Genomic DNA, 26555 nt, shown 5'->3' with positions numbered 1-26555 from the left:
ACGTCATCTTCAGCTTGCGTTGGGCAACTCCTTCCGCACATGGCGTATTCTCTAAACTTCCTACCGTCTGATTGTCACGTGTTTCGAACGCTTCAACGTCGCTTCGCCAACAAGTCTCAAAATCCATCGACAACTTCGAATTCGCCAAGCTTCCAAAGCAATCTGCGCTACTTGGCAATGACGAAGAACTATAACACTGGATGCATTTTCATTTCATTGAAACAGAGATTTAATTAAAAAGATTTATCACAAGTCGATGATGAGCTTAATTATGCAAATAAAGTCTTGATTATTTTCTAATCGTATTTAAATCTTTATTCATGTTGTGGAATCAGATAGTTCGAGTCTTTCGTCGACGTTTATATTTAATTTTGCTTAAATTTGTTCGTAGTAGAAATGGTCACGAAAAAAAATATAATTTGTTTTACGAATACCTCGTGAATGTAAAAATGTGGGGATTTTAATATATAAAACTTGATATCAAGAAATTAGGCAAATTTTTGAGTCATCCGTGGTTTAATATAACTATTCAGAGTATGAGTCAATATAGAAATCTTCAAAAATTCATTCTCTGTCGTCTAACTCGTATGGGTCGACAACGACCCGACTCTGCATGAAGGGGATTGGAATTTTGGGAATTAATTCTGACAGAACTACCAATATGATTCTATTTATTTTGGGGACAGATGCTAATATAGATTCCAATAAGCCTAGATGTAAACTTAAATAAAGAAATATTAATATTCGACGGAGTTATGTGATTTTTTATGATCGATCGAAGTCGAGCCGAGCTCCCCACTAGTATCGACCTTCCCAAGTGAGAATAATCGATCGACAGCGTTCGCGCGCGACTTTCAATTCGCCGTTACTTATCCGCGGAACAATTACCGGGCTGTTTTACAGTCGTTCGTATTCCGTTGGCGCGTGAAACACTCGAGGTTTAATTTTTTCCGAAGCAGTGCAGCGCCCCGTGTCTCCGTCGGGTTCGACTGAATTATTAAAAGTACTCCGGAGGATTTCCAAGTAGCTCCGCCGACGGGGGACCGGGCAAAAAGGTGGACGATCGCAATCACGTCGCCTTGCGAGGCGATCGCGAACCCTACAACTCGTCCAAATCCCTGATTCGCCCTGCTCTGACCTTTTAACTGGTTTAGCGGATTTCTACCTGAAAAAATTAGTCAAACCCCCGCGGAAGAATCCCGGATACACTGCAAAATGCACAACACCCGATCCGTCTTCCCTTTGTCCTCCGTGTTACACGTCGACGGAGCCGCCGCGTCCTGAATAATATACGCGCGAATGATATTTCAGCTCTCTATAATTGAACACCTGCTGGCGAGAAGGTTGCCAGCCGTAAAAAGGATCTTGTCGGGGTTCGAGGAGAACGGATTTACAAGTGAATATTTCAACATTGTCGAGAGGGGTGAACGCAACATTCCGCGAAATTGCGGGCTGTAATCTTTCCCTGGCACGGGGGCAAAATCTTCGACAGAAAGAGAAAAATACGAAAACTGAAGTAAAGTTACTTAATAAGGACCATACTAATATGATCAGACGTTGTATCTTGTGAAATGAAGTAATGTACCACGAATTGAATTTCTTGTCCAGCGTGTTTTATAATTGTAGTTTTACGAGATAAATAATTTACAAAGGGAAAGTACTTTGGTGAATTTTGATATTTATCGAAACTTCGTACGTTCTGTGAACAGAATTGAATGTTTTGTGCACAAAGTTTGATAAATGTGAATCTTGAAAGGAAACTAATTTTCGCGTCAGTGTACATTTTGGCAAACAAAACCGACGGATTATTCGATCCCATAAACAACAATTGGCTAGTTCGTAAACGTTACCGTTTTCGGATCAACGATTTCGAAGATAGAACAAAAAGTTATTAAATGGAAGCGGAAGTTATTGCTGGGTAATTGAAGCACAATTCGACGCGTTCGCTCGCGCAATGATTCTTCGTTCCAAACGCATAAAAAAAGAATATCTCGACCGAAAGCAACGCACTTTTCTACCATTCCTATCAATCATATTCATCAAAAAATTTAACCTTTTCGTTTGAATTTAACATTCACGCGAAAAACTCAAACCATAAAGCTTTCAACCGAAATTCTACAATATCACAATGTATGATCATCGTTAAATTACAACGCGTGACATATAGGATACATTTAATACAAATTACGATATTAGTTTCCATTCTAGAAGCCACAGGATTTTCATTATCCGTTTCATTGTTCACTTTCATGTTCTTCATTGATATCAACTGTTCATTGTTCAGAATCTAGCTTATATCTACATCAAAATTAATTACTTTTTACCAATGTAGAATTCCAGAATTATATAGACAAATATGGTTGTCGGAAAGTTTATACCGTGTACTTAATTGCATGAAATATTAATTAATCCCAAACGAAAAACGATACGCTCTTATCGCGGTCAGATTTCAAATTTGCATCGAACAATACACGAAAAAAGTAAAAGGTAACGTCTGAAAAGTATGGCGGAAAGGATTGGAAGTATTCCCGATAGCTACGAAGATCGCAATCACGTTGGATCGTAAAGGGATCGCTAACATTTCCGCTATCTGGCTAAATTCAGATTCAGATTTTGCTGGAACGGAGAGAGGGAGGACGGGGATAGAATATGGTTTTAAGCGATAATAACGAGGCGGGTGAAAGTAGCGATGAAGGAACAACCGAGGAAAGTAAATTTCGTTCCGGTCGGTTGATGAATAAATTTAAACTTGGAGAGGAATATTTTAATTCAGGAACTTCTTCTAATTTCGCTTGGAACTTTAAATCTGTTACAGATTGGACAAAGAAATTATCGCGAACGAACGATCCCCTGATATTTGTCTATTACTTCCAATGAATTTGTTCACACTTTTCCATTCAATTTCTGATAATCGATACTCTCCAAACTTTCTTTTCTTGACTGAAATATGTACAAGATTATTTGAAGATCACGTTATTACACAACTATCATTAATACGTCGTACTAATATAAATATAAAAAGAACATGGATAATTTTGAAATTTCTAAATACTTGACCAAGTGAAAAATGTTTCGTGTACCATGATATTTGTCTCTATGTTTCCGTGAGAAAGACAATTTAAAACTGTATCGAGCAAAAAATGAATTTTTCGAGGAAGATTTATTTCACGAGTGATTGCGGAGAGAATCTTCAAGTTCGAACTTCGAGCGCAACGTCGTGCTTTCAAATCAACGTGAAAAACAATTTAACTTCTTCGAACTACGGTCCCAAGTTTCACTTACACGAAAGAGTGCCCTCTGATCGGTTTGAAGTAAATTTAGTTGAATATAAAGTTGCAAGTAAGAAGGCAAACGGTGCAGATGTATGACGTTACGTTTCAGTTGCACTTTTCAGGGTAAGTTCACCACGCACGAAAAACCGTAAATTCTGTTCAAAGTATCAAAAGATCGTTTTAGCCCCGAAGAAAAGAAACGCGCAAATAAGGGCGGAAATTTTGAATGAACCATGACCTTACAGACAAGCTTAAATGTAATTAATACTGCATTGCTCTTCCTTTCATACCACTTTCCTTCCTTCCCTTCCGACAACGGGCCTTCCTTCCTTTTCCATCCCTCTTTCACCGAAGGATTGGTGCATCAGGGTGGTTTTACTGCGGCGTTAACTCAATATCTTCGCCATCATGCCACAATCTATTCCTTTCATCCCCTTTCTGTCTCGACACCGAGGCAAATGTTCGAATAATATCGTTGATAAGACGGAATTCCACTCCTACCTCGAAATTGCGAGACTAATATTTCATACATATTTATTGGCTCGAAAGCAGGAATGAAAATAATAATCTTCGGGTCGAATCTGCATGCCAGAACTTCGTGCAGTTTCATTGTTCGTTATTTCTATATAAATCCACAAATTTTTTAATTTCCACCCATGCGTTATTATCCCAACGTTTCCAAAACTCGATAATACTGCGCAACAGAAATTTCCGATGCGTTTCGGCGGATTCGAAACGCGAAATCTCTTTTTCTTTCGCAGATGGACAATCCAGCAACGTAAGCGGTATAATTGAACACCAGTAAATATTCCTCGAACGAACAAAATCCGCTATAATAATCTCGTTAAAAATTTTGCTGTGTTGCAGCGTGCCTCGGAATTTTGCGCAGCCGTGGAAAAGCGCACGACGCGGTGTACCGTAGCATAATTAAGGGCGTTCCCCAACAATAACGGTCTAATTAACGCATTAGTTATTTTATTATAACACCGAGTTCCACGAAGCCAACAATGGTAACCGGTACGTGAAATTAAAACGCGGCAAAAATCTCGATCCCGGGGGGAATCGGCATGCCAGGAAACACCTCAAAGGGACGTAAATTATGCGAGCTTACGTTCGCGTGACTTCTTCGGCGCCGAGCCACGGGGTTTTTACTTCCCTTTGGAAAACATTGCAATGGGTCACGGTATATGGGGCATATTCCGCGTAAATATTTCCTGCTTTTTTACTTCGCCCTAACTTCGACTCGACTGTACGGGGAGGAGTGGGAGGGGCACGAGACAATTAGTGGGAACCATTTGTGGGATGAAAAAGTTTTTCGAAAGAAACGCTGCTGGAATCAACGGAGATGGAAAATCTACCAAAACTCGACAATTCTTTCATGTTAGATTCGAGTAGCATAATCATCCATCCATTGTTTACGTTTATGTGGACCCATGCAACTGTACCCATTACAATAATTTTTGCAATTTATATGACTCCACGACTATTGCATGTTCATCTAATTTGATTTTGATAAAATTCAAATCCATCAAGGATTTTAAATGACCACAGAATTAGATTTAAATAGCGTAATTATCCACCATTGTTTACGTTTATGTGGGACCATGCAATTGTACCCATTACATTAATTTTCGCAATTTATATGACTCCACGACTATTGCATGTTCATCTAATTTGAATTTGATCAAATTTAAATCCATCAAGGATCTTAAATGACTATAGAATTAGATTTAAATAGAGTAATTATCCACCATTGTTTACGTTTATGTGGGACCATGCAACTGTACCCATTACAATAATTTTTGCAATTTATATGACTCCACGACTGTTGCATGTTCATCTAATTTGAGTTTGATCAAATTTAAATCCATCAAGGATCTTAAATGACCACACAAAATTAATATCTTTCTGGCGATTATTGAATTAGATGGATCTGATTCTCTCGTGTTTTTATATTGGTTTTCAGTAGCTATAATGCACAAAGTAGTCTAAAAGTCGTCGTAACGTATTACGAGATAAATTTCAGAGATCTCAAAGGTCGAAGTTCCTTCGCGGGCTACGATACAGTATTTCCAGAGACGAATGACGCAGATTTGCGCGACGAGGATACGTTATAGAGGACCGAAGATCTCGCTCGACGGCACAAAGCCTGTGTTTTCCAGTAGATGCGTCATATTTGACTTGAGTTTCGTAAGTGACGCTGAGAATGTTCCTATATGATGTCTCGCGATGAACGAATAGTTCGCGTAAAGCGTAAGGAAGATTGCAACAAATTTGTTTCGCTACATATTTGCGTACGAATCAATTCCCAAGGCAACATATAACGTAAAATAAAGTAACTTCTAATTCATATTTAAGTTGCACCGTTTATACAGAGTACAAGTTACATTTTCAAAGGATGGAAATTAAAATTTATTTCGAAATAAAAATACTACTCTCGTTTAATATTGCAAAATGCAAATCTCTATTTAATTTGTTTTCATGTTATCAAGCGTTCGCATTTAACGACGCATAAATCGTTCGAAGAAATGGTTAATAAAATTACACAAAAGGAATTATTGTGCAAATATCGACGAATATCGCGTCGGTTCGTTGTAAAATATTTTTGCAATTTGCTTGGGCGAAAATTTCTGGTGAGATATTATGGCATTACGCATGTGCATGGATGCGAGAAATTCTCACCACTGGAACGGCTGCAAGCTGCAGCGAAATACAATTACGAGGCAACAGCTGTCCATCAGGGCCAATTTATCTATGAAATCCGCCGATAACTAGTGATTATCATTATTCATCGTTGACGAGCTCTTATACGCGTGTACCGTTCCCGGTATAATCAAGAAAATTATTTAACTTTTCCATCGCTGACGTCGCGAAATAAAAATATTTCGGAGGAACGAACTGCACTGAAACTCATGCTAGATTATTTTCATTCGAAGCGAATATAAAATGCGTTTCACGTGACAGAAAACAATTACTTTTAAACCCTCTTGTCGTCGGTTAAATATACTTTCATCGAACGATCGCAGTTATTCGCTTTTGAGAAATTAGAATTTTCGTTTATTCGAAACTGCTGGCGAACTAATATATCGCGAGATCAGCGAGCGAGAGGACAGTCCGTCATTGTACTTTATACCCATTAATTAATCAAATCTGGCGCTCGAGGTAACAATGGAATATGGATACATTATCGCCGTCATTTAATCACTCGTTGTACAGTGCGTGGTAGTGGATAGGTGGCAGAACCTGAGCAAAAGGTAATTCTACATGCAAAAGTAAGTCGAAAATGTAAAACAATGTTTTCTGGTATAATGGTTCGTTTTCGAGATAATTGAATTTGAAAATTTGCGTCTGACCATTACGCGCTATTTCTACTTACGTTAATGTCCAAGTCTCCACCGCGCGAATACCCAATGCGTTTTTAAAATCAATTTCCTCGTAAACGAACCATTACATGACCAAATTTTATTCTACGTTTACGATTTATCTGCACGTAGAATTATTGTTTCGTGTTAAACAATGTTTTCCGTTTTCTTATGTTTCTCACAGCTTTCTGACCAAAGTTTCGATTATATTAATAACTGCAACTGGCGTTGTAAATCATAGAGCACGGTACAGAAAATCCGACGTTACAATCCCGGTAAAATATTGTTTAATATTTAATTTTCCTTCTGTCAACGTGCTGGGAATAAAATGTCCAGGAAAATCATAATCCAACTCGAAATCAACTTTCGATTCTTCGTTCAAGTTAATATATGCTAAACCTGAAGGGAATTCATTGTTCGCCGATTCAGTGGCGCTACTTTCAGAGCCGTCAATAAAGCGATCGCTATTCATTTTCGGTGAAAATATCGCTTTACATAAAGGAGATAAATTCGCGAACGGAGAAAGAAATATATCCCGCGCAAACGGTTTGAGAATCGGTGTCGTATCGGTTTTAAAAGCAGTATGGTGTCCAACTGTAGACAATAGATAAAATATAACAAAGAGGGAGAAAGAAATTGAGAAACACAGGAAATGTCGAGACTGGGTTGTCTAAATTGGCTCTTAAATTGAATTGGAATTTAAAACAATGTAAATATAATTCATAAAAATATAACAACTACAACGTACGTATATTGATTTCTTCGGAAAGATATGATTCTTTAATTGCAATTTTAAGCATCTTTCAGTAAACTGATTCTAAATGTAAGAAAGAAACAATGTGTAGAGTTTAAAAATAAATGACACAGTTTCCCAAATTGGACTAATTTTCAAAACTCCTTTACACAGTAGCTAAAACAACGTAAACAAACATATCTATGCAAGCTGTAAATAGAATTACCTGTTCCCTTTTACTTAATATTATTCTGTGAATTTCAAGTCACTCGAGGGTCCTGTTTCCCAAAGTATATACACGAAATCTTTCACACGCAAAATAAACCCTACTGCCTGCCTCTGACGGAACGAACTTCGAAAGGGTTAAATCTTACCAGTCACGCTCTCGACCTCGACGTTCACGCTTGCAAAACGTTCCGGAATAAAAAAAAAGGAATCTTTGCCTGCTTCGAGACCTTTGACTCGCGTCTTGGACTCCGTTATTCATAGCCTGGGGGGGTCGTGCATCATCGGGGGGGCGACAGAAGAACGTTCCAGACGACGACGCTCCTTCTTCTCTCTTTTCGCCGAGCAAATCCGTTCCGAGCCGTTAGTCGACGCGAAGTTCGTCGGAATTTAGATTTAATTTAATTAGAGAAAGAAAGAGCCGGGAGTGGACGTAGGGGGTGGGGCCCTTTCGCGAATTTTTTTCGTCGATCCACGCGTGCCACGTCCACCGCGAATATTGAATTCCGAACGTCGTACCGCGACCGGGTTTTTTTCCCCCCAGCTGGTTCCTTAATCAAACGGAAATTACTCGTGCCGAGAGTTGTCACCGGATGCCCGAGAGCTTGCGAACCCGGGAAAAAAGTTTTCAATCGGAATGCGCTAAATCGAATCACGTCCGCCGCTCAAGTGGGAGTCGAGGGTCGCTGGCAGACCGGTTGTGTTTCCACCTGAGCACCCTTCATCATGAGCCGTCCACCTGGAAACAAAGTGACGACGCGAAGTGCCGGCCCCCGAATCGATTATACGGATTCTCCTCCACGCTGTTTTCAACTGTTCGCCGCTATTAGCACGAATTGATTCACGGAATTAGTTCGGTGTTCACCCGCCCCCTGGCTCGGTGGCACGGGGTGAATAATCGAAGTTTTTGACAGCTGCTGTTCCACAGACGTTGCTCAGCCATTGGCAGAGGGACCCAGCCACAGAAAGAATGAGATTTTATCCTTTGGAAACTGATAAAAATTTCTATTCCGATACGCGCGGTGTGGGATTCTCGAGAAATTGGTAAAATTGAACCTTATTGTTCCCTTCCGCTTACTCGAGGGCAGATTTCCCGAGTATTCTCTGCCTTTTAAATTCTGTTCGTGTATAGAGGAATTATTAAATAGTTGTTGGCTCATTTAAATTGATAGGCGATTTCCTGAGAAGTATATTCGACACAAATTGAATTGTTTAATAAAACACGTGGGAAACAAGTTATATACTATTTAAGGGTACTATCTGGAGGCTGAGAATTTCATAAACCGTGTAATGAAATTCCGTCCTAAATTAATACGTGTTTTAGTCATCGACATTAGGGTAAAGTCTTCTAGTTAGATGACTCTTCGTTTTTAAAGTGGAAGTCAAAATTGAAGATTTAATTTGGAAAAACGAAATCGTAATTAGTTTATATTAAATATAACTACGTGTATTTTGATTCCTTTACGTTTATTTTGACATTTACGTTCTATTTCTATTTCTCCGATCAATTTTAACGGAAAATTAAAGAATAAACTAAGAGTATGAAACATTGGATATGAGAAAGAAAATTTACTTGCAACCAGGAGCTTATAGAACTGTTGTGTTTCGCCAGCAGACGATGCAGCGGTTAAAAGGTATTTATATCCTTGAGAAAGGATATGTCTTTCGTGCTTGCACTCCTCTGCGTATCAATAATACGTGGAAATTGATTTCTTCCACAAAGAGAAAAAGTCACATCTGTACTTTATAAATATAATATAAGGACAGACAATGTATTTGTTTCACTACTCGATTAGTTGTGACATTTGTCTCATAATTACTGTTATTCTTATATATATATATATATATATATATATATATATATATATATATATATATATATAAGATAAAATAGAACAATCTTTTTAAGATACAATTATTTTTTTTTAACGATAAATAAGTCTGAATCGTCTCTTAAGGGTATACAGGATGTTCGGCTATCCCTAGGAAAAATTTTAATGGGAGATTCTAGAGGCCAAAATAAGACGAAAATCAAGAATATCAATTTGTTGATGGTGGCTTCGTTAAGAAGTTATTAACGTTTAAAGTTCCGCCAATACTGAATTTTTTTCTCGAAAGGGGGTAAGATTTCGGGGGTATGTCTATTCACAAAAAATGATTATAATTGACCCCCGCAACCAAAAAGAATTTTTCCAGAACGATTTGAAACTTTTCAATTTCGCCGAAAAATTTAGGCACCTACCTCCTGTCGATTTTTCGTAAAAATTTGTTTTTCATTTTTAATAAATTTGTTTGTCGCGCTACAGAAAAGTTGTTTAATACTTTTTTGTAGGTACCCATGAGCTCTACTTCCATACTAAATTTCAATGCGATCCATTGACTATTGTAGGAGTTATGGCTGTTTGAAAATTGGATCATTTTTATGGGGATTTTCTCATTTTTCAGGGTCAAGGACCAACTTTTCGAATATTTTTGCAATTTGTACATATTCTCCATCAAAATACGCGTAGGTTGCTTTTTTAAACATTAAAATCGTCCAATCCGTTCAGAAGTTATGACGTTTTAAAGATTCGCATGAAAATTCAGTGAAACATATCGATGGTATGGTCAGACATTACGTTTTCGGAAAAGAATTTTTTTCTCGAAAGTGCGTAGGATTTCGGGGGTATGTCTGTTGACCAAAAATGATTATAATTGGTCCTTGCAATCAAAAATAATTTTTCCAGAACGATTTGAAATTTTTCAATTTAATTGCTACTAACTTTCTAACGAAGCCTCCATCAACAAATTGGTATTCTTGATTTTCGTCTTATTTTGGTGTCTAGAATCCCCCATTAACATTTTTCCCAGGGGTGGCCGAACACCCTGTATATAAGAAAAATCAACAAAACTACAAATACTTATTATTCTGTAAAAATCGATGCAGTAATGTAACGTTTAACATGATAGAATATGAAATAATTAAGATCTAGTATTCACGTGACCTTGCAACCCTGAAAGCCTGCAACTTTCCAGCCTGAGGGCTCTAAAAATGGCCGGGGAACGCGTCGCGCGAAGGGTCGATTTGAATTTAATTAACTCAACCATAGCCAATTTGGCAAGATGCTCGCATTATAGAAGCTGCCGTTAATCGGATGAAGTCTGCGGTTTACGTAGGAACGGTAGATATCACGATGCTATGAAATGTCTTGGGATCTAGTGGGTGTTCTTCCTCCTTTTCACCCTCTCCTGAAACCCTTCGCCGCCCCTTCCTGTCCCACCGTCTTCCACGTAAGTATTTGACTTTCAAATTGCACCTAGGCACTGCCGATATAGCACGTTATAACCGAGCACTCCATTTCGAGAAGCAATTCCGCTACCTGACGAATAGCCATTACCTCGGACTAACGATAACTCGATTCGCGCCTGAAACCCTAGATTTTTCGAGGGAAGCAACAGAATTTTGTATTCATCGCATTCAATTCGCCGTCCATTATCTGTCCCCCGATATATTTATCCTCCTGCATTCCTTCGAGAATACGATTTTCCATCCGGTTAAAATCAATTGCAGCATCGCGTTCCATAAAGTATGAGTACGAGATAAATTTTTAAGTTCCATTGCAGTCAATATAAATGCTTAAATAGGGTAATGAAACAGTTCTGATTCAACTTTAATTTTCACGAATTATATCTCGCAATTATGTCTCGAAGACTGCAGAAAAACTTTTGAAAAATTCGAGAAAACAGACGATCCTTTTCTTCATCTTAGAACTGGACAAATCCTTTAAATATAAACGAATTCTTCTAGATAATTTAATAACATCAAGAAGAAGATTAGTTCTAGTCAATTATTAAAAAAAGATATTCGAATACTAGCCTTTTTTTGTATCGTAAGAGGACAAACATTTCTAAACATTTGCTATGGAAACTTGTATCAGGCGCGAGTTCTGCGTTAATTGTTATAACATTCCAAACAGAATCCAATTTAAACTTAATGCATTATCTGTAGAACACGTAGCTCTACGTTTCTTGTTGACTAATGACGAATTGCACGATTGGAGACGCTGTGTTTTTGTCGATTAGTAGTGGCTCATGGACCACTTAATAGAATGACTGTGAGACTGAAGAGTTTGGAGGCAAAGGGTTGCATTAAGTAATAGCTAATAATACAAATGCTAATACTGAATATTATACGCTTATACGCCACAAGAGACACAGAATCAACAGACAGTAAAATGTTTTCTTTCCCGTTGCATTTATCTTTGGCATAAAATGATCAATGCCAGAAAAATTGGATCCGATAATAGAGATTCCACCGTAATAAAAGTATGGTACATCTGCCTCGAGGCTAGCGGATATACTGCTAATAAAATTTACATTTCTAAGCGCTACATCACGCCGAAACACGATTCCCTTTTTCTCGGGGAAATTTCCGCGGAGCCCGCTATGCACTCGCTAAAAACGGCGAACGACCACCAATTCTGTTACATCCTCGATCACGCAGCGTGTCATTTCCCCCCCACGGGGTCGAGCTGATCAAAGTAATCTCGGATTAATTAAAATTTCCCACCGCCGATTTGAAATTCCAGCCCTCGCGGATATCTGACAGCGACGTTGATTTAGAGGCTCAATAAAAATTCCGCGAGTACGAAGGGCGAAGATTGCGAGTTTTACATTTGCGCCTCCTACGTTCTCCGCGCCTCTTTTCTCATGGAAAACGATTAACAACGGAATATACATATTTATGCCCGGTAATTTTTCATTTTCGTCCCCGACGATTTTTATCTATGCCGATAAACTAATGAATATTCACATCATTCCGAATCGCGAGGCTCGTACCGTTTAATATTTTTTGCCTCGCGGTGATCACCGTCCTCCGAACTACGTCCAGCGAATCGTTTCCCGTGCAATTTCGCTCGGTGACAATCGTTAGGTCGTTCTCTCTAACAATAAGCGACGGGGAAAAATTATCAGTCGATACAGACTATGGAACGGATGGAAAAAAAAAAAAAAATAAAGAGAAATTGGATGGAAAAGTATTTTAATTGGATGGGATCGTTATCTTTTGATTCCGGGTACCGCCAATTTATTTTCATTTGTTTTCTAACGCGCCGGATCGCCACGCATGTGCGTAATTTTCCACGAGTCTCGCTGAAACGGCTTGTTTACTCGCTGTTACGCAGCCCCGCTCGACGCGAACGCGTTACAAAATTGGCGGGTTCGCAATATGCAGAATTCTTACACAAATGTAACGATGACCGCGTGTTGTACACGACGCACCACCGACGTTAAAACGGGACAGTGTGCGTGGCAAGGTGTTTCCGCGAGCACGGGACTGTATCAACGTATCCGCGGCGAGCGTTTCGACCGCGAACAACTGCGTTTTCCGCAAAATGGATGGAACAAGAGAAATTTCCACGCAACGTAAATTTACTCTAGCAGATTGGAACGTAATTTTTTCGCGTATCAGAACGATGGAATAGCATAGTAATATTTTTACGTTGAATAAAATAAGTAAGTATAGGTATAAACAATGATTGGCTTTTAAATGAGAACGCCACATAAGTACCAAATTTGAAAACAGGTCTAATAGTTTGAAAATAAAATACATTATATAGTTAATAATGGTACGAAGACTCTGCATGCAAATTTAAATTCATTTTCAATTAAATAAACGATTTTTAATCCAGTTTTATTGCACACTAGTTCTTTGGGTGCATAGTGTCAGAGTAAATGTGAAATTAAACATAGAAGACAGCATAAATTAGAATAGTTGTAATGGTCATCGGATAGGGGATGAAGTTCCCTTTAAAATGAGCGTTTGTACGAGTCGATAGCTCTATTAGTTCCGGAGATATAGCGATTTTAGTTTCGAGTCGATGCGGAGGATAGTTCCGGAAATATAAGAGTCCGAAGCGTTTGTTTACTACGGCCTTGGCAAGGTCGTTGACCGGCACGTGACTCGTAGTAACTAGGTCACTCGGTCACGAGTCACGTACGAGAGAGAGAGAGGTCCGGCGCGACGCGTCAGACGAAGAAAGAGATAGTCGAATTGAAAAAATTAACCCTTTACATAAATTACGATATCTCGAAAACGAAAAGGCCGATCGACAAAAACCAAAAGCCATTTTAAAGGGGAGGCTTTGCCGCTTCTAACAATGCCTCAATAATTAATAAAACACTAGTAGTTTCGGAGCTGTAGACATCTAAAGTTTTAGAATTTTTAATACGCGTTAATCGACTCTCGTAAGACGGAGAGCGGAATTTTAAAAATTACCCCTTTACATAAATTACGATATCTCGGAAACGAAAAGACCGATCGACAAAAACCAAAAGCCATTTTAAAGGGGAGGCTTTGCCGCTTCTAACAATGCCACAATAATTAATAAAACACTAGTAGTTTCGGAACTGCACGCGTGTGAAGTTTGTGCACTTTTAAAATATCACATCTAGTAAATTATTTGGATAATTCAACTCGTAACAATTCTATGGAATGCCCCTTTATACGTCCAACAGTTTAAGAAGTTTGCAAAGAATATATTTTAATGCATCTTGTGATATTATTCAGGTCGGTGAAAATAACCACGTGGGTGAGAATTTATTGCTTGGTTCAATCATCGTACGAACTTATGGAACGATCTAATACTGTTACTATCGTTAACTGTATCCATCCCTAAAGTGGACCACGCGTCCTGTACACGTATACAGCGGCAAGACGCGGTGCAATGAAAATTCAGTAACATACAAAACTCACCAGAACTTTCACCATGTATACTCTCCAGGTCTAAAATCGAGCCCAGTCGAATCGTCGCCGCCGGACAGTTTAAAATTCCTAGTACGCGGTGGCGGAGGTTCCCCTGGAAAATTTTTGCTCCGGTTAATGGAAAACGGTCTGGCGAGTGTTTGCCGAGCAAATATTTTAGTACAACAGAAGACGAAGGGGGACTGGTTGCCGTTTAACATAGCGGAATGGCTTCGGCAAAATTGGGTTATATAAATATCCTTCGGAGGCGTTGGTACGCCACGGTTACGGAACCGTTGGGATGGTCTTTTCAACACCTGTACGTACAATCGTAATTAAGATTCGCGTTAGGTCCGCGTACTGGCATGCTTTTAATTATCCAGCGCATTCATCCGCGCGGCCTAACGAAGTAGCGCGCGAGACCGCCTGTTGCCGATGCGGACTACGGCAAGGTTAACGAAGTTTCGCCAAGAAAGAACGAGGGAAGTAAAAGCCCGCCACCGTCTATTGGATTCCAACAGCTTGTCGCGGGAAACGTGGTCTCCAGCAACGCGAATGTAACCCGGATCTTCGTCTCTTTCTCGAGCCCCTCGGGGATCGTTCTTTTGTCCCGCGATTCTGTTCCTAATTTCATGTTGACGCGGCCAGGGTACGAGATAACGAGACCACGTGTCCGTATCGTGGATTTTACAGAATTCCCCGTACGTCGAGCCCCGTAATTGTCGCGATTTCCGTCATGGTACGGGTCTGAAACGAATTCACCAATGTATCTTCCGGAGAACTTGGTAGAATTACTGGGCGTCGAAAGAAAGGACTTTAGAGGTCTACTTTCCGAGAAGAATAAGACACGTCGACGTGAAATTTAATTTTATATGTGGACCCTTCGAGACAGTGCGTCAAATGTGAACACAAGAATTAATTTGGAAATGTGAGTTGCTCCTTTCGATAGTGAAATTTTGTTGCTCTTTGGAAGAAATGTATCAAGATAAAATTCTGATCTGTTTGAACGATCGTTGCCAGAGAATATTGTTGAAATACTAAGAGAGAATTTAATTTAATCTCAGACTAGTTTTCTAATTTGTCAGTGTTCTGTTCGTCGTCTACTTCGTGGCTGACGCTAGAATAGAAAAGTATCGCATGCTCGACGGCTTTGTTCGCTTCGCCTTGTCATTTTGTAATTAATAAATTACAATGGTAATTATGGAAATACTGGCGGAACGCTGGTCAAAATGGAGATGACTCATTAGTCTAGCAGAGTCGTTCGCTGAACACGTGGTTAAGACAGATTGATATGCCAAACTTTCGTCCTATCGGATACCCATTATACACGATTAGTGCCACATCCGTTGTCTGCCACAATTAATCTACTGACGACCACTAATTCAATAATAAGTATCGAATACAACCATCGGTTGCAAGATATTTCTAAAAGAAAAACGTAATCAATAACAGTAATCGTTCGGATGTATTATATTACCGAATGGATCGTCAAATGAGAATTTGATAGAAGTCCCGATAGACACATATAATCTCTCGCGATACATCTGTTTATATCTAATCAAAATGCAAACTAATTCTCACGAAAGATACACAATCTGTATAAAAATATTACCTGGTTTGTCAGCCTCGGTAAAAAATAATTTCACCCAAAAGAAATCTCAAGAAATCGTAAAAATCCATCGATATTTCTCATTTAGAATCTAGACTTTAAATCCGTGTTATACTTTAATAGAAAAGAAACTTTTCTTCGATCAATTTCTATTCTTCTCGACAAGTATAACAAAAGAGTATTACACAACAGGTAACTAATTAAATACAATCGGAAGAATTAATGAAACGAACGTTTTTAATTGTGCATCCAAGCATATTTTCTTTGCACTCAGCTGACTCCTCGAATACAATTACTGATATATAAATGTAAATATACAAATTCAAATCGAAACATAATGCTAACCTGTAAAACCGATATCATTTATATTTTAATTTTATCGATATTCAAATTCCAACGATTTTTATTATAAAATTCCTCAATTTATCTACGACGTTAATATTTGAAATCCACCAAACTTTAAGCAAGTATCAACGACTCGACATACTTCCACGTGCAATTATTAAGCAAAGTATTCAATTAATGCGCGTTCTATTAACATAACATCAGCCTTTCTTTAGCGACCTGGAATTTTATGCGCGCTGCATCCACGACTCGCACGTGAAGAAGCAACAAAAAATAAAAGAAAAAAAAAGCTCCGCGGACGCCGTTACGCTCCCGTATTCCACAGTGTTAGCATTTTTGAGTTAATTACTGGCGCAGAACAAAAAAAAAAAAGAGAAAAAAGAAAATGCAGAATTAGTAGTTCCGTGAGTGAACAACGGAAGTCCACTGCTACCCCCGCTGTACATATGTACGTACGTTCTATTAGATGTACAGCCCCCGAAATCGTGATACTCGACGAAATTCTAGTGTTTTTGCACCGTGGACGAGCGACGAATTAAAATCTTCCGGCGCTTTGAACACACGATGAAAGAGAATCACTTAAAATGGTTCATTCTCCAGTGACGAAAAATGCTCCGTACGCTGCCGCGTTTCCTACAACGAACGTTATTTGTCGTAGTTTCGAGATTTTCCGATAAAATTAGTCGAAGCTTTGTGCTTTGTTGACGAACAATAGAAGAAACATTTGGCGCGGAGAATTTCACTGTGCTCGACGAACACTGATTACTATTGATTAATTAAAAATGCTTATTGTTTCTTCTTAATGTGACCAATCATACATATTTTTAATATCGATATCGATGTAGTTTGTCGTCAAAATTATAATAATTCCACAATTGCTGTTCAGAGACTAGAATAACGTTACTGAAAATGTATTAGTACATAATGAATCGTTTACTTGTAAAATTATTCTACGAGTTTGAGATAAAACAACGGAGACGACGAGAAGATAGATTTGCAGAAAAAAAAGTAAGATATTCAGAAAACCATTTCCGATGTCTGGAACGAGTATTTGACTCGCGAAATAATTCAGCCTGCGAATCGATCACTGGATAAATGAAATTATTTAGCATGCAAGACGGGTAAGAATGTTTTCTGATATCATAGCAATCCCACCGTGTTATCGTTCTCGATTTATCCCACGACTCATTAATATTAACCACGTTCTTACACCTTTCTCGTGGAATAAAAAATACTCTAACACTGACAACTGTTCCACGTGTGAGAGTACTAGTTTAACAAGTGATTACATACATACAAAAATTTTATACTGAAGTTGGTAAAGATAAAATTATAATTTCACAATTCTAATTTCTTAATATTTGTAAATTTTCTATAGTTTTAAATATTAAATAGACTTCTTTTAGTTTTATGATAAAGCGTTTCAATCAAGTTTAGGAAAAAAAAGACTTATAAGGAAGAGTTATTTGCATCGTAAACGCTCGTTGCGTCGCGAGCGGTGTGGAATAAAATGGCTCAGCATAGAATAGTAAATGTCTCGTTTCGTACACCATGAACGCTTTTAACTTCAAGCGCATCAGAGTCAAAGAGACAGGACCAAATTGTCCGAGGTAATTTTTGCGAATTTGAATACATAAATCTGTCCAACGCAAACCACTGACATTTTGCGTAGACGTTCATGCATGTTTCGATTACTTGTAAGCAAATTTTCTGAACCTTACGAACCAACATACTCTCTAATATTAAATTCTAATCAATTAATATCTCGATTTCTAGAATTCAGTTACCGATTACTCGAAACAACTTCGATCGAGACATTACAGGAGCATTTTTTAAACGATAAACAAGTACAGTCTGATTTGAAACGAAATCGATCATACGAGGCGCCAGTCTTGCATCGTTTACAAAGTTAATGGACATTTTGACAGATATAAAAAAACGTTAGACGATACGTTGACGGTTTTGCTATAATTTTAAACCTATGCATCGTATTGGATTACGTCCAGATCCAATTATAGTTGGGCGAATCGAAATAGCATGACTCATAGACAAAGACCTTGTTCTAATTCAAAACGAAACACGGAAAAGCTGTGGACCGTATCGAGTCTCCTCGCGGATTCTCAGAGCGGCATTATATGCCCGAGGCAGAACGCGGTTATTTTTGCGCGTTTGTATGGCAGAGAATTCCAAAAAGATAGTAACGAACGCGTACATTTTCCTAAATAAAAGAAAGTGACATCGAGTATTTCTCGGGCAGGATTTTTCTATGCGCTGGCAAAAATCTGAAAGTTGTTCGTTTCAATTCCAACGGCTTCCTTTGTACAATTTTTCCCCCCTTGCTAAATAGGTTAAACATTCTAAGCAAACAAACTTCTCAACAGTGATTTATAGTTTTTAAAATATGAAACAAATTGGGAACACGGAGAGTAATTTTTCTTTTGATAGGAATAATGAAAATATTATAAATACAAATTTGTGTAACTTTAGGGTTCGATTCAAAAGCATCCTCTGGGCTGTACCTCGATATTATACAGATTATTAATATACTAAGAACACGTTTAACGATAGTAACAAAATATATAATATCGTTCATCAATTTTGCAAAGATTATGCACATGGTATAATAATTCTCTGCTACTAGCTGTTAATAATTTTCCTTTCTAATAACGAGACGTAATGATATTGTCCGTTTAGGCGTAAAAGATGCAAACGCGGTTACGTTTGAGCGTTACGAGGTAAACGACAGCGAATCCCGTATTGGCAATCGTCGTTGCACTCGATCAACCCGAATAGCCGTGAAATAATTGCAGAAAAACAAGAGAAATCGGCTACAAGAAGCCTCTACGCATTCACAATGCAACGAATACGACAAAGTTTCGTCATTACGAGCTAAACGACACCTCCGGGGGCAGAAATCGTTAGTGTATGATCTATATTAGCCACGGAAGGGGTAAGAGGCGTTACGAGGCGCGACAAGAAGCGCGTGTAGAAAAGCAACATGCTGGTAATCTTCCATTTTATGGACCAAGACAGCACGTTGGCGGAACCGTTGCCAAAGCTATTTCCAGGCAGCGCTGACTTTGCTTCGGCGACTCTCGGGTTACTCCTCAGCTGTTCGTCGGGATCCGGCGCGCACTGCGGTGTAATACCATGAGACGTAGCCAAACGTCCGTTCTTATGGTTTCGTCGAATTAGTTTCAACCGGCGTCGTGCAATTGTCAGAGATAGAGTCACAAAACGGCTCTTTAGAACGGCAATTGCCTGCTGCTGACGATAGCTGTACGTGAATACTAATTGCTATTGCGCTTATGATCCTCAATTACAGTCTGATCCTTGATTATCGCGGTCATTTTTGTCCTTACAGTATTTTCTGTTCTCTATCAACTATTGAACAGCTCAAATAATTTTCACGAACACATTTGTCGTATTGGTCGCTTCTGATCTATTGTTGTGCTTCATTAATTTCGAAAAATTCGAGAAAAGGATACCTAATTAGTTATTTAATAGTAGAATTTAAAATGCTTTCACGTGTTGACAAGAAACAGATCCAAGAGAGAAGCGATTAACGAATATATTCATAAATACTATAATCCTGTATTATTCTCATCGCGTAAAAACCTATCAGGATTAATAATGATCTCACCAAAAAAAAGGATACTTTTACTACATTTTCAGAAAAAGAATACCTAATTAGTAATTTAATAATATAATTTAAAATGCTTCCACGTGTTGACAGGAAACAGATCCAAGAGAGGAGCGATAAACGAATATATTTATAAATACTATAATCCTGTATTATTCTCATCGCGTAAAAACCTATCAGGATTAATAATGATTTCACCAGAAAAAAATAAAGGAATACTTCCACTAGACTTTACTAATTTTAAGAAGATACATTGCTCGATTCGCGAATCTAAGAATTATTTATTGAATTTAATTGCTTCTAAATGCTCTCTAAGCGTCGAATTCTTAGATTAAGTACCCCGTGTTAATTCCATCGAGTGAAAGCTTATTAGGATCAGCATCTTCCCATTAAATAATGAAGCACATATTGAATCTCCCGCGTATATCTTCTAATGCACTTTAGCTCATCGCACGGGTCTGTTAATAATCGAGACCCGACAGCAATTATTGACCGAGACGGCGAAGTTCCTTTCCATTCGATTCGATAATATATTCAAAGAGGACGGTAAACTATTCGTTACCCCTGATGAAACATTTCCTTCGTTTGCATAGCGCTTTTCTTCGGGTCCGCGGAACCGTACCATGTTCTTTCGGCGCGGTAATTTTCTACGATTTTAAACCGGAATTAATTAATTAAATCAAAGATTCCGTGAGACCCGTTCCGCCGTATCAGGGCTCTCGCGAAAGACATTGCTCCTCGAAGACGAGGTTAAGATTTCAATCTGGTAATTGTCACCCCTCCGGTGGGGGGCAAGAAACTCCACCGATTCCAGCGCGAAAAATATCCTGCCCAATATTTTGAGAACACTTCATCGTTCGAAATGAATCTATGTTAATCAGTACAGCTCGTCCCGTCGCTGGAACGAGAAACGTTAATTTCAGAAATAGGTTTTCCCTTTGCGATACAATTCTCGGTCGAAAGTATTCTTTTTAGGAGATGAAAAGGTTCTTGTTAAATGTATGAAGCGCGAAACGAGTAGTTCTCGAGACCTTAACAGGATCATTCTATTTAGCTTTCTTCGTGGATTAATTGTTTTAATATTTCAAGTCCTAATTGAAGTTATTCACTTCGAAATGTAAATAATGAAACGAGTCAAACGAGCTATAGAAATTGTTACTATCGAACGTCGATGAGAGCAGCGTTGGGTTGATTTGAACGTCGAACCGAATAAAGGGACGCATCAAATTTAACTACTTTCCATTCCTAGTTATTTCAACGTTACGGAGGCTGTGGTGCAGTTTCATTTCGGTATAATCGCGCCGCTGGGTCTCGTACGTTTATACAAGGTGTCCCACAAGGAACGTCTAATTTATCGTCTTCCCGGTTAAAGAAAACAAACCAAGGAATTTTTAAGGCGAAGCTTAAATGGATCGAGACGCGCAAAGTAGCAAAGATAATTTTTCCTGGAAGTAATTCTCTCTATTGTTTGTATCAAAGGACTTGGAAATAAATATACACGGTGTTCGGCCACCCTTAGGAAAAATTTTAATGGGGGATTCTAGAGTTTCTAGAGAGTTTCTAGAGATTCTAAAAAGTTATTAACGTTTAAAGTTCCACATTCCGCGTTTCAGAATTTTTTTCTCGAAAATGCGCAAGATTTCGGGGATATGTCTATTCACCAAAAATGAGTGTAATTGACCCCCACAGTTAACAATATTTTTTTCAGAACGATTTGAAATATTTTAATTTCGTCGAAAAATTTCACACATTCTCGAATTTTTTTCTCAAAAGTGGTTAGAATTTCGAGGGTATGTCTAATGACCAAAAATTATTGTAATTTACCCCTGCAACTGAAAATAATTTTTCCAGAGCGATTTGAAAAAATTTTTTTTCACCGAAATTTTCAGGGAAACATATCAATGGTATGGTCAGACATTATATTTTTGGTAAGGAATTTTTTTCTCGAAAGTGGGTAGGAATTCGATGGTATGTCTATTGACCAAAAATGATTACAATTGACCTCTGCAACCGAAAATAATTTTTTCAAAACGATTTGAAATTTTTTAATTTTGTCGAAAAATTTTACACCTTCTCGAATTTTTTTCTCGAAAGTGGATAGGATTTCGAGGGTATATCTAATGACCAAAAACGATTGTAATTGCCCCCTGTAACTAAATATAATTTTTTTAGTGTGATTTCAAATTTTTTAATTTTGTCGAAAAATTTTACACCTTCTCGAATTTTTTTCTCGAAAGTGGGTAGGATTTCGAGGGTATATCTAATGACCAAAAACGATTGTAATTGCCCCCTGTAACTAAATATAATTTTTTCAAAACGATTTGAAATTTTTTAATTTTGTCGAAAATTTCACTCCTCGAATTTTTTTCTCGAAAGTGGGTAGGATTTCGAGGGTATGTCTAATGACCAAAAACGATTATAATTGCCCCCTGTAACTAAATATAATTTTTTCAGAATGATTTGAAATTTTCGAAATTAATTGTTAATAACTTTTTAACGAAGCCTCCATCAACAAATTGATATTCTTGATTTTCGTTTTATTTTGGCCTCTAGAATCACCCTATATATTTCACTGTCAAAGCATTCGATAATATCGTTTGTTATTATTCGATTGATCCGTTCTCTTCTACAATGAGTCCGTAGATTTGAATAAAAATCTATAAAAATTCGAGTGATATTGAATTTCGAGGGAAGCTAATACGTGAAATCTAGCGCCGCTCGGCGTTGCGGCGATCCATGCTGGAATAAATGGTCTCAATTGCCGGTGACAATGATAACGATAATAAAATAACGCGGGAACAGCATTTCAAATGGTACCTCAAAATTCACGTGTTGTTAACGATATTAGGTCTCGTTAAATCTCCTATGAGAATTGACAGTATGATCGTTCGCGGGAATATAGGTCCATTTTCTTCCATGCTAGGGATGAACATTGCAACGAGAAACTGATAAGATTATTGGGAAAGTATCTCCCTTATTCATAATATATCTCATTAAAAATAACTGACAATTTGATTCCCTTTCATATTTCATATGAATTTTCAATTTCTCAATATCCTTTCCAAAATCAAAAAGCGACCATTTTGTCGAGATTAAAGCTTCAGTATGAATATAAGTTTCCTAAAGAAACACTACGAGTTATGAAATTTCCTATTATTTCTACAGACAATATTTTATAATATATTTAAAGCGTCGGCGTTTGAACTCTCGTTTTTGGAAATAGGTGGAAGTCAATAAATCCAATTCGATGAAAGGGGGGGGAGGTACAAGCACAGCAACGCCCATTTCATTTCACGGTTTCAAACAAAATTTAATGCTACAACGTTGGTCCCTTTCAGCACTTTTAATCAGCGTGAAACGCAGCGATTTTACGGGGAATTAGATAATCGAAATAAAACGTTAATGACCTGTACTAATAACTCGAGCGTTATTACATCACTGGATGATAATAATGCATCGAAATTCCCACGTTCTCTATCTCCGTTGATTCGAGTTCATCCACCGACTCTTAATAAACGATTACGATTGCCAGAGACAACGACAACAACAATAAAGAAACACGAAATGTGTTTCAGGGGATTGCAAAAAACTGTTAGTCTCGAAGTTTCAGCTTTCAACGAGCACTTTTCGGTACCGCCAAGTATTCTGCCAGCTGCAATTTCGGACAGTTCCCTATTCGAAAACAGTTTTAAGAGAGCTATAGTGCTCTTACGCGGGCCGAAGTAAATTCATGCAAATGCAATCGTTCGCGGCGCAAATTTCACTCTTCGAATCGCGGCATTATTCAAAAGCAAAATCTCAAATAAAACTCTGCTGCTAACTGGCTCGAAAGAACTGTGATTCGACTTAGACAATACGTAATAATAGTTCCTACAAATGTACAATACAGCCTCAATTTGTCTTTAATAAATTTAATCGAAGTGGAAGTGGAAGAAACGTATTGGAGCATTCGTTGCAAATTTTTTCATTGACGATGTTTTTAATTTCGTAATTTCAGTCAAAGTGTGGTCAAAACACGATCAGCTGATACTTGTGAATACATTTTCTACTTCACAATGCAAAGGAAGTAATCAGAAATTTTAATTGCTATACTACATAGTTATTTCGTTAATATTTTAATCGTCAGATTTTGATCGACGTATTTGGAACATGAAAGAATTCTGCAAGAAAGTTATCTGGCGCGGTATTAAATTTAAATTTAAATATTAACCTTCACGCTCGAGATAATATTTTAAAAATGCAGTCGGTGTTCTATACTCCGTTCCCGTCTCCGCGAGACATAAATCTGTTCAAATATGCATGGTTTCGGTGTGGATTTGCGAAAGAAAGGCCACATAAATTTGATAATCCAGTGACATTCTGTTTGAAAATCGTAGAAAATACGACCATCCCCATAAAAACGTGCAACGAAATAACAATTATAAAATGTCCCTGGGATACGGTATCTGTTGATGAGCTACGTGGCGGGAGTTGAGCATGATCAAAAAGAAATAGTTTACCTTTTATAAAAAAAACTATATTCGATACATCTCACGCACGCGTCATAAGACGAACTAACGAATAAAGATGGCGTATACATTTACGTCATGGTGGCGCCCTCACTGATCGACTACGCGACGCTCGCGATCTACAATCGACTTCAATAATATCTATAGTATACTTATGCTTCGAAGACTATTTCGAAAATTCGATTTTGTACTAAAATAATTTTATATCATATTCAAATGAAATTAAGAAATTTGACGAAAAACATAAATTGACGCAAATTCTAACCACTCGTCACAATTCGTTGGTGAAATATATCAGTTTGTGCATTGAATCAGTCGATTTGTATATTCCCGCTAGCTTTAACCAGACTTCATGTGAAGTTTTATAACCTCTTACCCGTTTAAGCTCAGACGAATCAATCGATGATATCAAGTCCGATCTCGCTTTGCTGTCGTTTCTTAATCACGTGCTCACCGCCGCTTGAGAGGTTAGGTTTCTGGCGACTAATTCAGGCATCACACACGTACCGTTCACATAATCCCACGAATCGTTCTTGAACAATAATGCTTCCACTTGCATCTTCCACGTATCACAAGTATCTTTATTAAAGGTTTCTATTTCACACGCGTTCATCATATTTCTGTCTTTTTACTCGACACGTTCGCGACACAGCTATTCACTAGTTTACCGATTTTCTGTTCACCGTTAATCACGATTACCTGGGCCCATAACTTGTTGATGAGGCACGTGGTACGAAAGAAATAGTCTACACGTGGTTAACCTTTTATGACGAAACTATATTCCGATACATCTCACGCACGCGACACGAGGCGAACTAACGAAGAAAGATGGCGTGTCCATTTACGTTATGGTGGCGCCCTCACTGAACGACTACGCGACGCTCGCGATCTACAATCGAGTTCAATAATATCTATACTACACTTATGCTTCAAAGACTGTTTCGAAAATTCGATTTTATACCAAGATTGTTTTATTCAGATAAAACTAAGAAACTTGACGAAGAAAATAAATTATCGCAAATTCTAACCACTCGTCACAATTCGTTGGTGAAATATATCAGTTTGTGCATTGAATCATTCTCTATGATTTTTACACGAAGAATTTCTGGCGTCGGTAATGCGTCACGAGATTCTACGGTGCACCAAAACTTTTCGAAACTATACAGAAGCATAATCGCGAGATGATCCTGGTCAATTTCTACGTTTCTTTCACTGAATTTACCAACCACGTCGAAAAATTCCCGCACGTGTTCGCGAACGTCGCCATCTTCTTGCATGCGGTGCAAGGTTAGTTTTTCCAACAGCATCGCTTTTCGTGCCGGCTCTGTTTTCTGTTCACCGTTAATCACGATTACCTGGGCCCATAACCTGTTGATGAGGCACGTTGTAAGAAAGAAATAATCTACACGTGGTTAACCTTTTATAACGAAACTATACTCCGACACATCTCACGCACGCGTCACGAAACGAACTAACGAAGAAAGATGGCGCATCCACTTATATTACGGTGGCGCCCTCACCGATCACGTGGCGCTCTCGATCTAAAATCGACTTCCATAGTATCTATAGTAGGTACACTTGTGCTGCAAAGACTAAGATTGTTTTATTCAGACAAAACTAAGAAAGACGAAGAAAATAAATTAACGCAAATTTTAATCACCCGTCACAATTCGTTGGTGCATCGAAATGCTAATGTTTTTCGTTAGAATTTTCCAACCGATCTCGATATAGATTCGATAGGGCGAACACAATGTTTGGGAAGCGATACGTGTCGGTATTAACGACTATGGTATTGGATTGGCCCCGTCATCAGGATCGAATGTATCGCCTTCAGCGCCACAATATCCATCAAACCGTGACACAACGTTCCAACAAGTGCAACGGATTCTCAACCATACCCGGGAGCGTTCGCGAACGTGTTAAAATCGTCAACCGCCTCTCTGGATTCGCTTTATTCGGTCGGAGAGAATTGCACGAAACTCGGCGCGTCGGTTGCGGAATCCGGCATGTGTCCCCGTCGATTTATCTCGCACACGTGGACCCAACTTTGGTCCGTCGTTGGCCATGATTTCGAACCGCCGCGAAGTTTTGGCCGGGATCGTGGCGAAGAAGCACGAAACAACAGGGCGGAACAGCG

General features: G+C 38.4%; 1 protein-coding gene across 2 annotated transcripts in view; it reads right to left on the bottom strand.

Annotated features, from left to right (window-relative positions):
• LOC143341983 (uncharacterized) overlaps positions 1 to 25236 on the bottom strand; it is a 174801-nt gene extending 149565 nt beyond the window's left edge. Inside the window, exons 1-2 of one of the 2 annotated variants that reach the window (XM_076765445.1) lie at positions 24795 to 25236; positions 14326 to 14428 (exon numbers count right to left, since the gene is read on the bottom strand). In XM_076765445.1, the coding sequence (XP_076621560.1) occupies positions 14326 to 14340 (15 nt within the window). In that variant the 5' untranslated portion in view covers positions 14341 to 14428; positions 24795 to 25236. The remainder of the gene's footprint in view (positions 1 to 14325; positions 14429 to 24794) is intronic. The other variant, XM_076765444.1, reaches the window with a different exon arrangement.
• Between the last annotated feature and the right edge of the window lie 1319 nt (positions 25237 to 26555).

Source organism: Colletes latitarsis, chromosome 5 (assembly GCF_051014445.1).
Source record: "Colletes latitarsis isolate SP2378_abdomen chromosome 5, iyColLati1, whole genome shotgun sequence".
Classification (NCBI taxonomy): Eukaryota; Metazoa; Arthropoda; class Insecta; order Hymenoptera; family Colletidae; genus Colletes; species Colletes latitarsis.
This window is presented reverse-complemented; position numbering and strand designations above follow the sequence as displayed.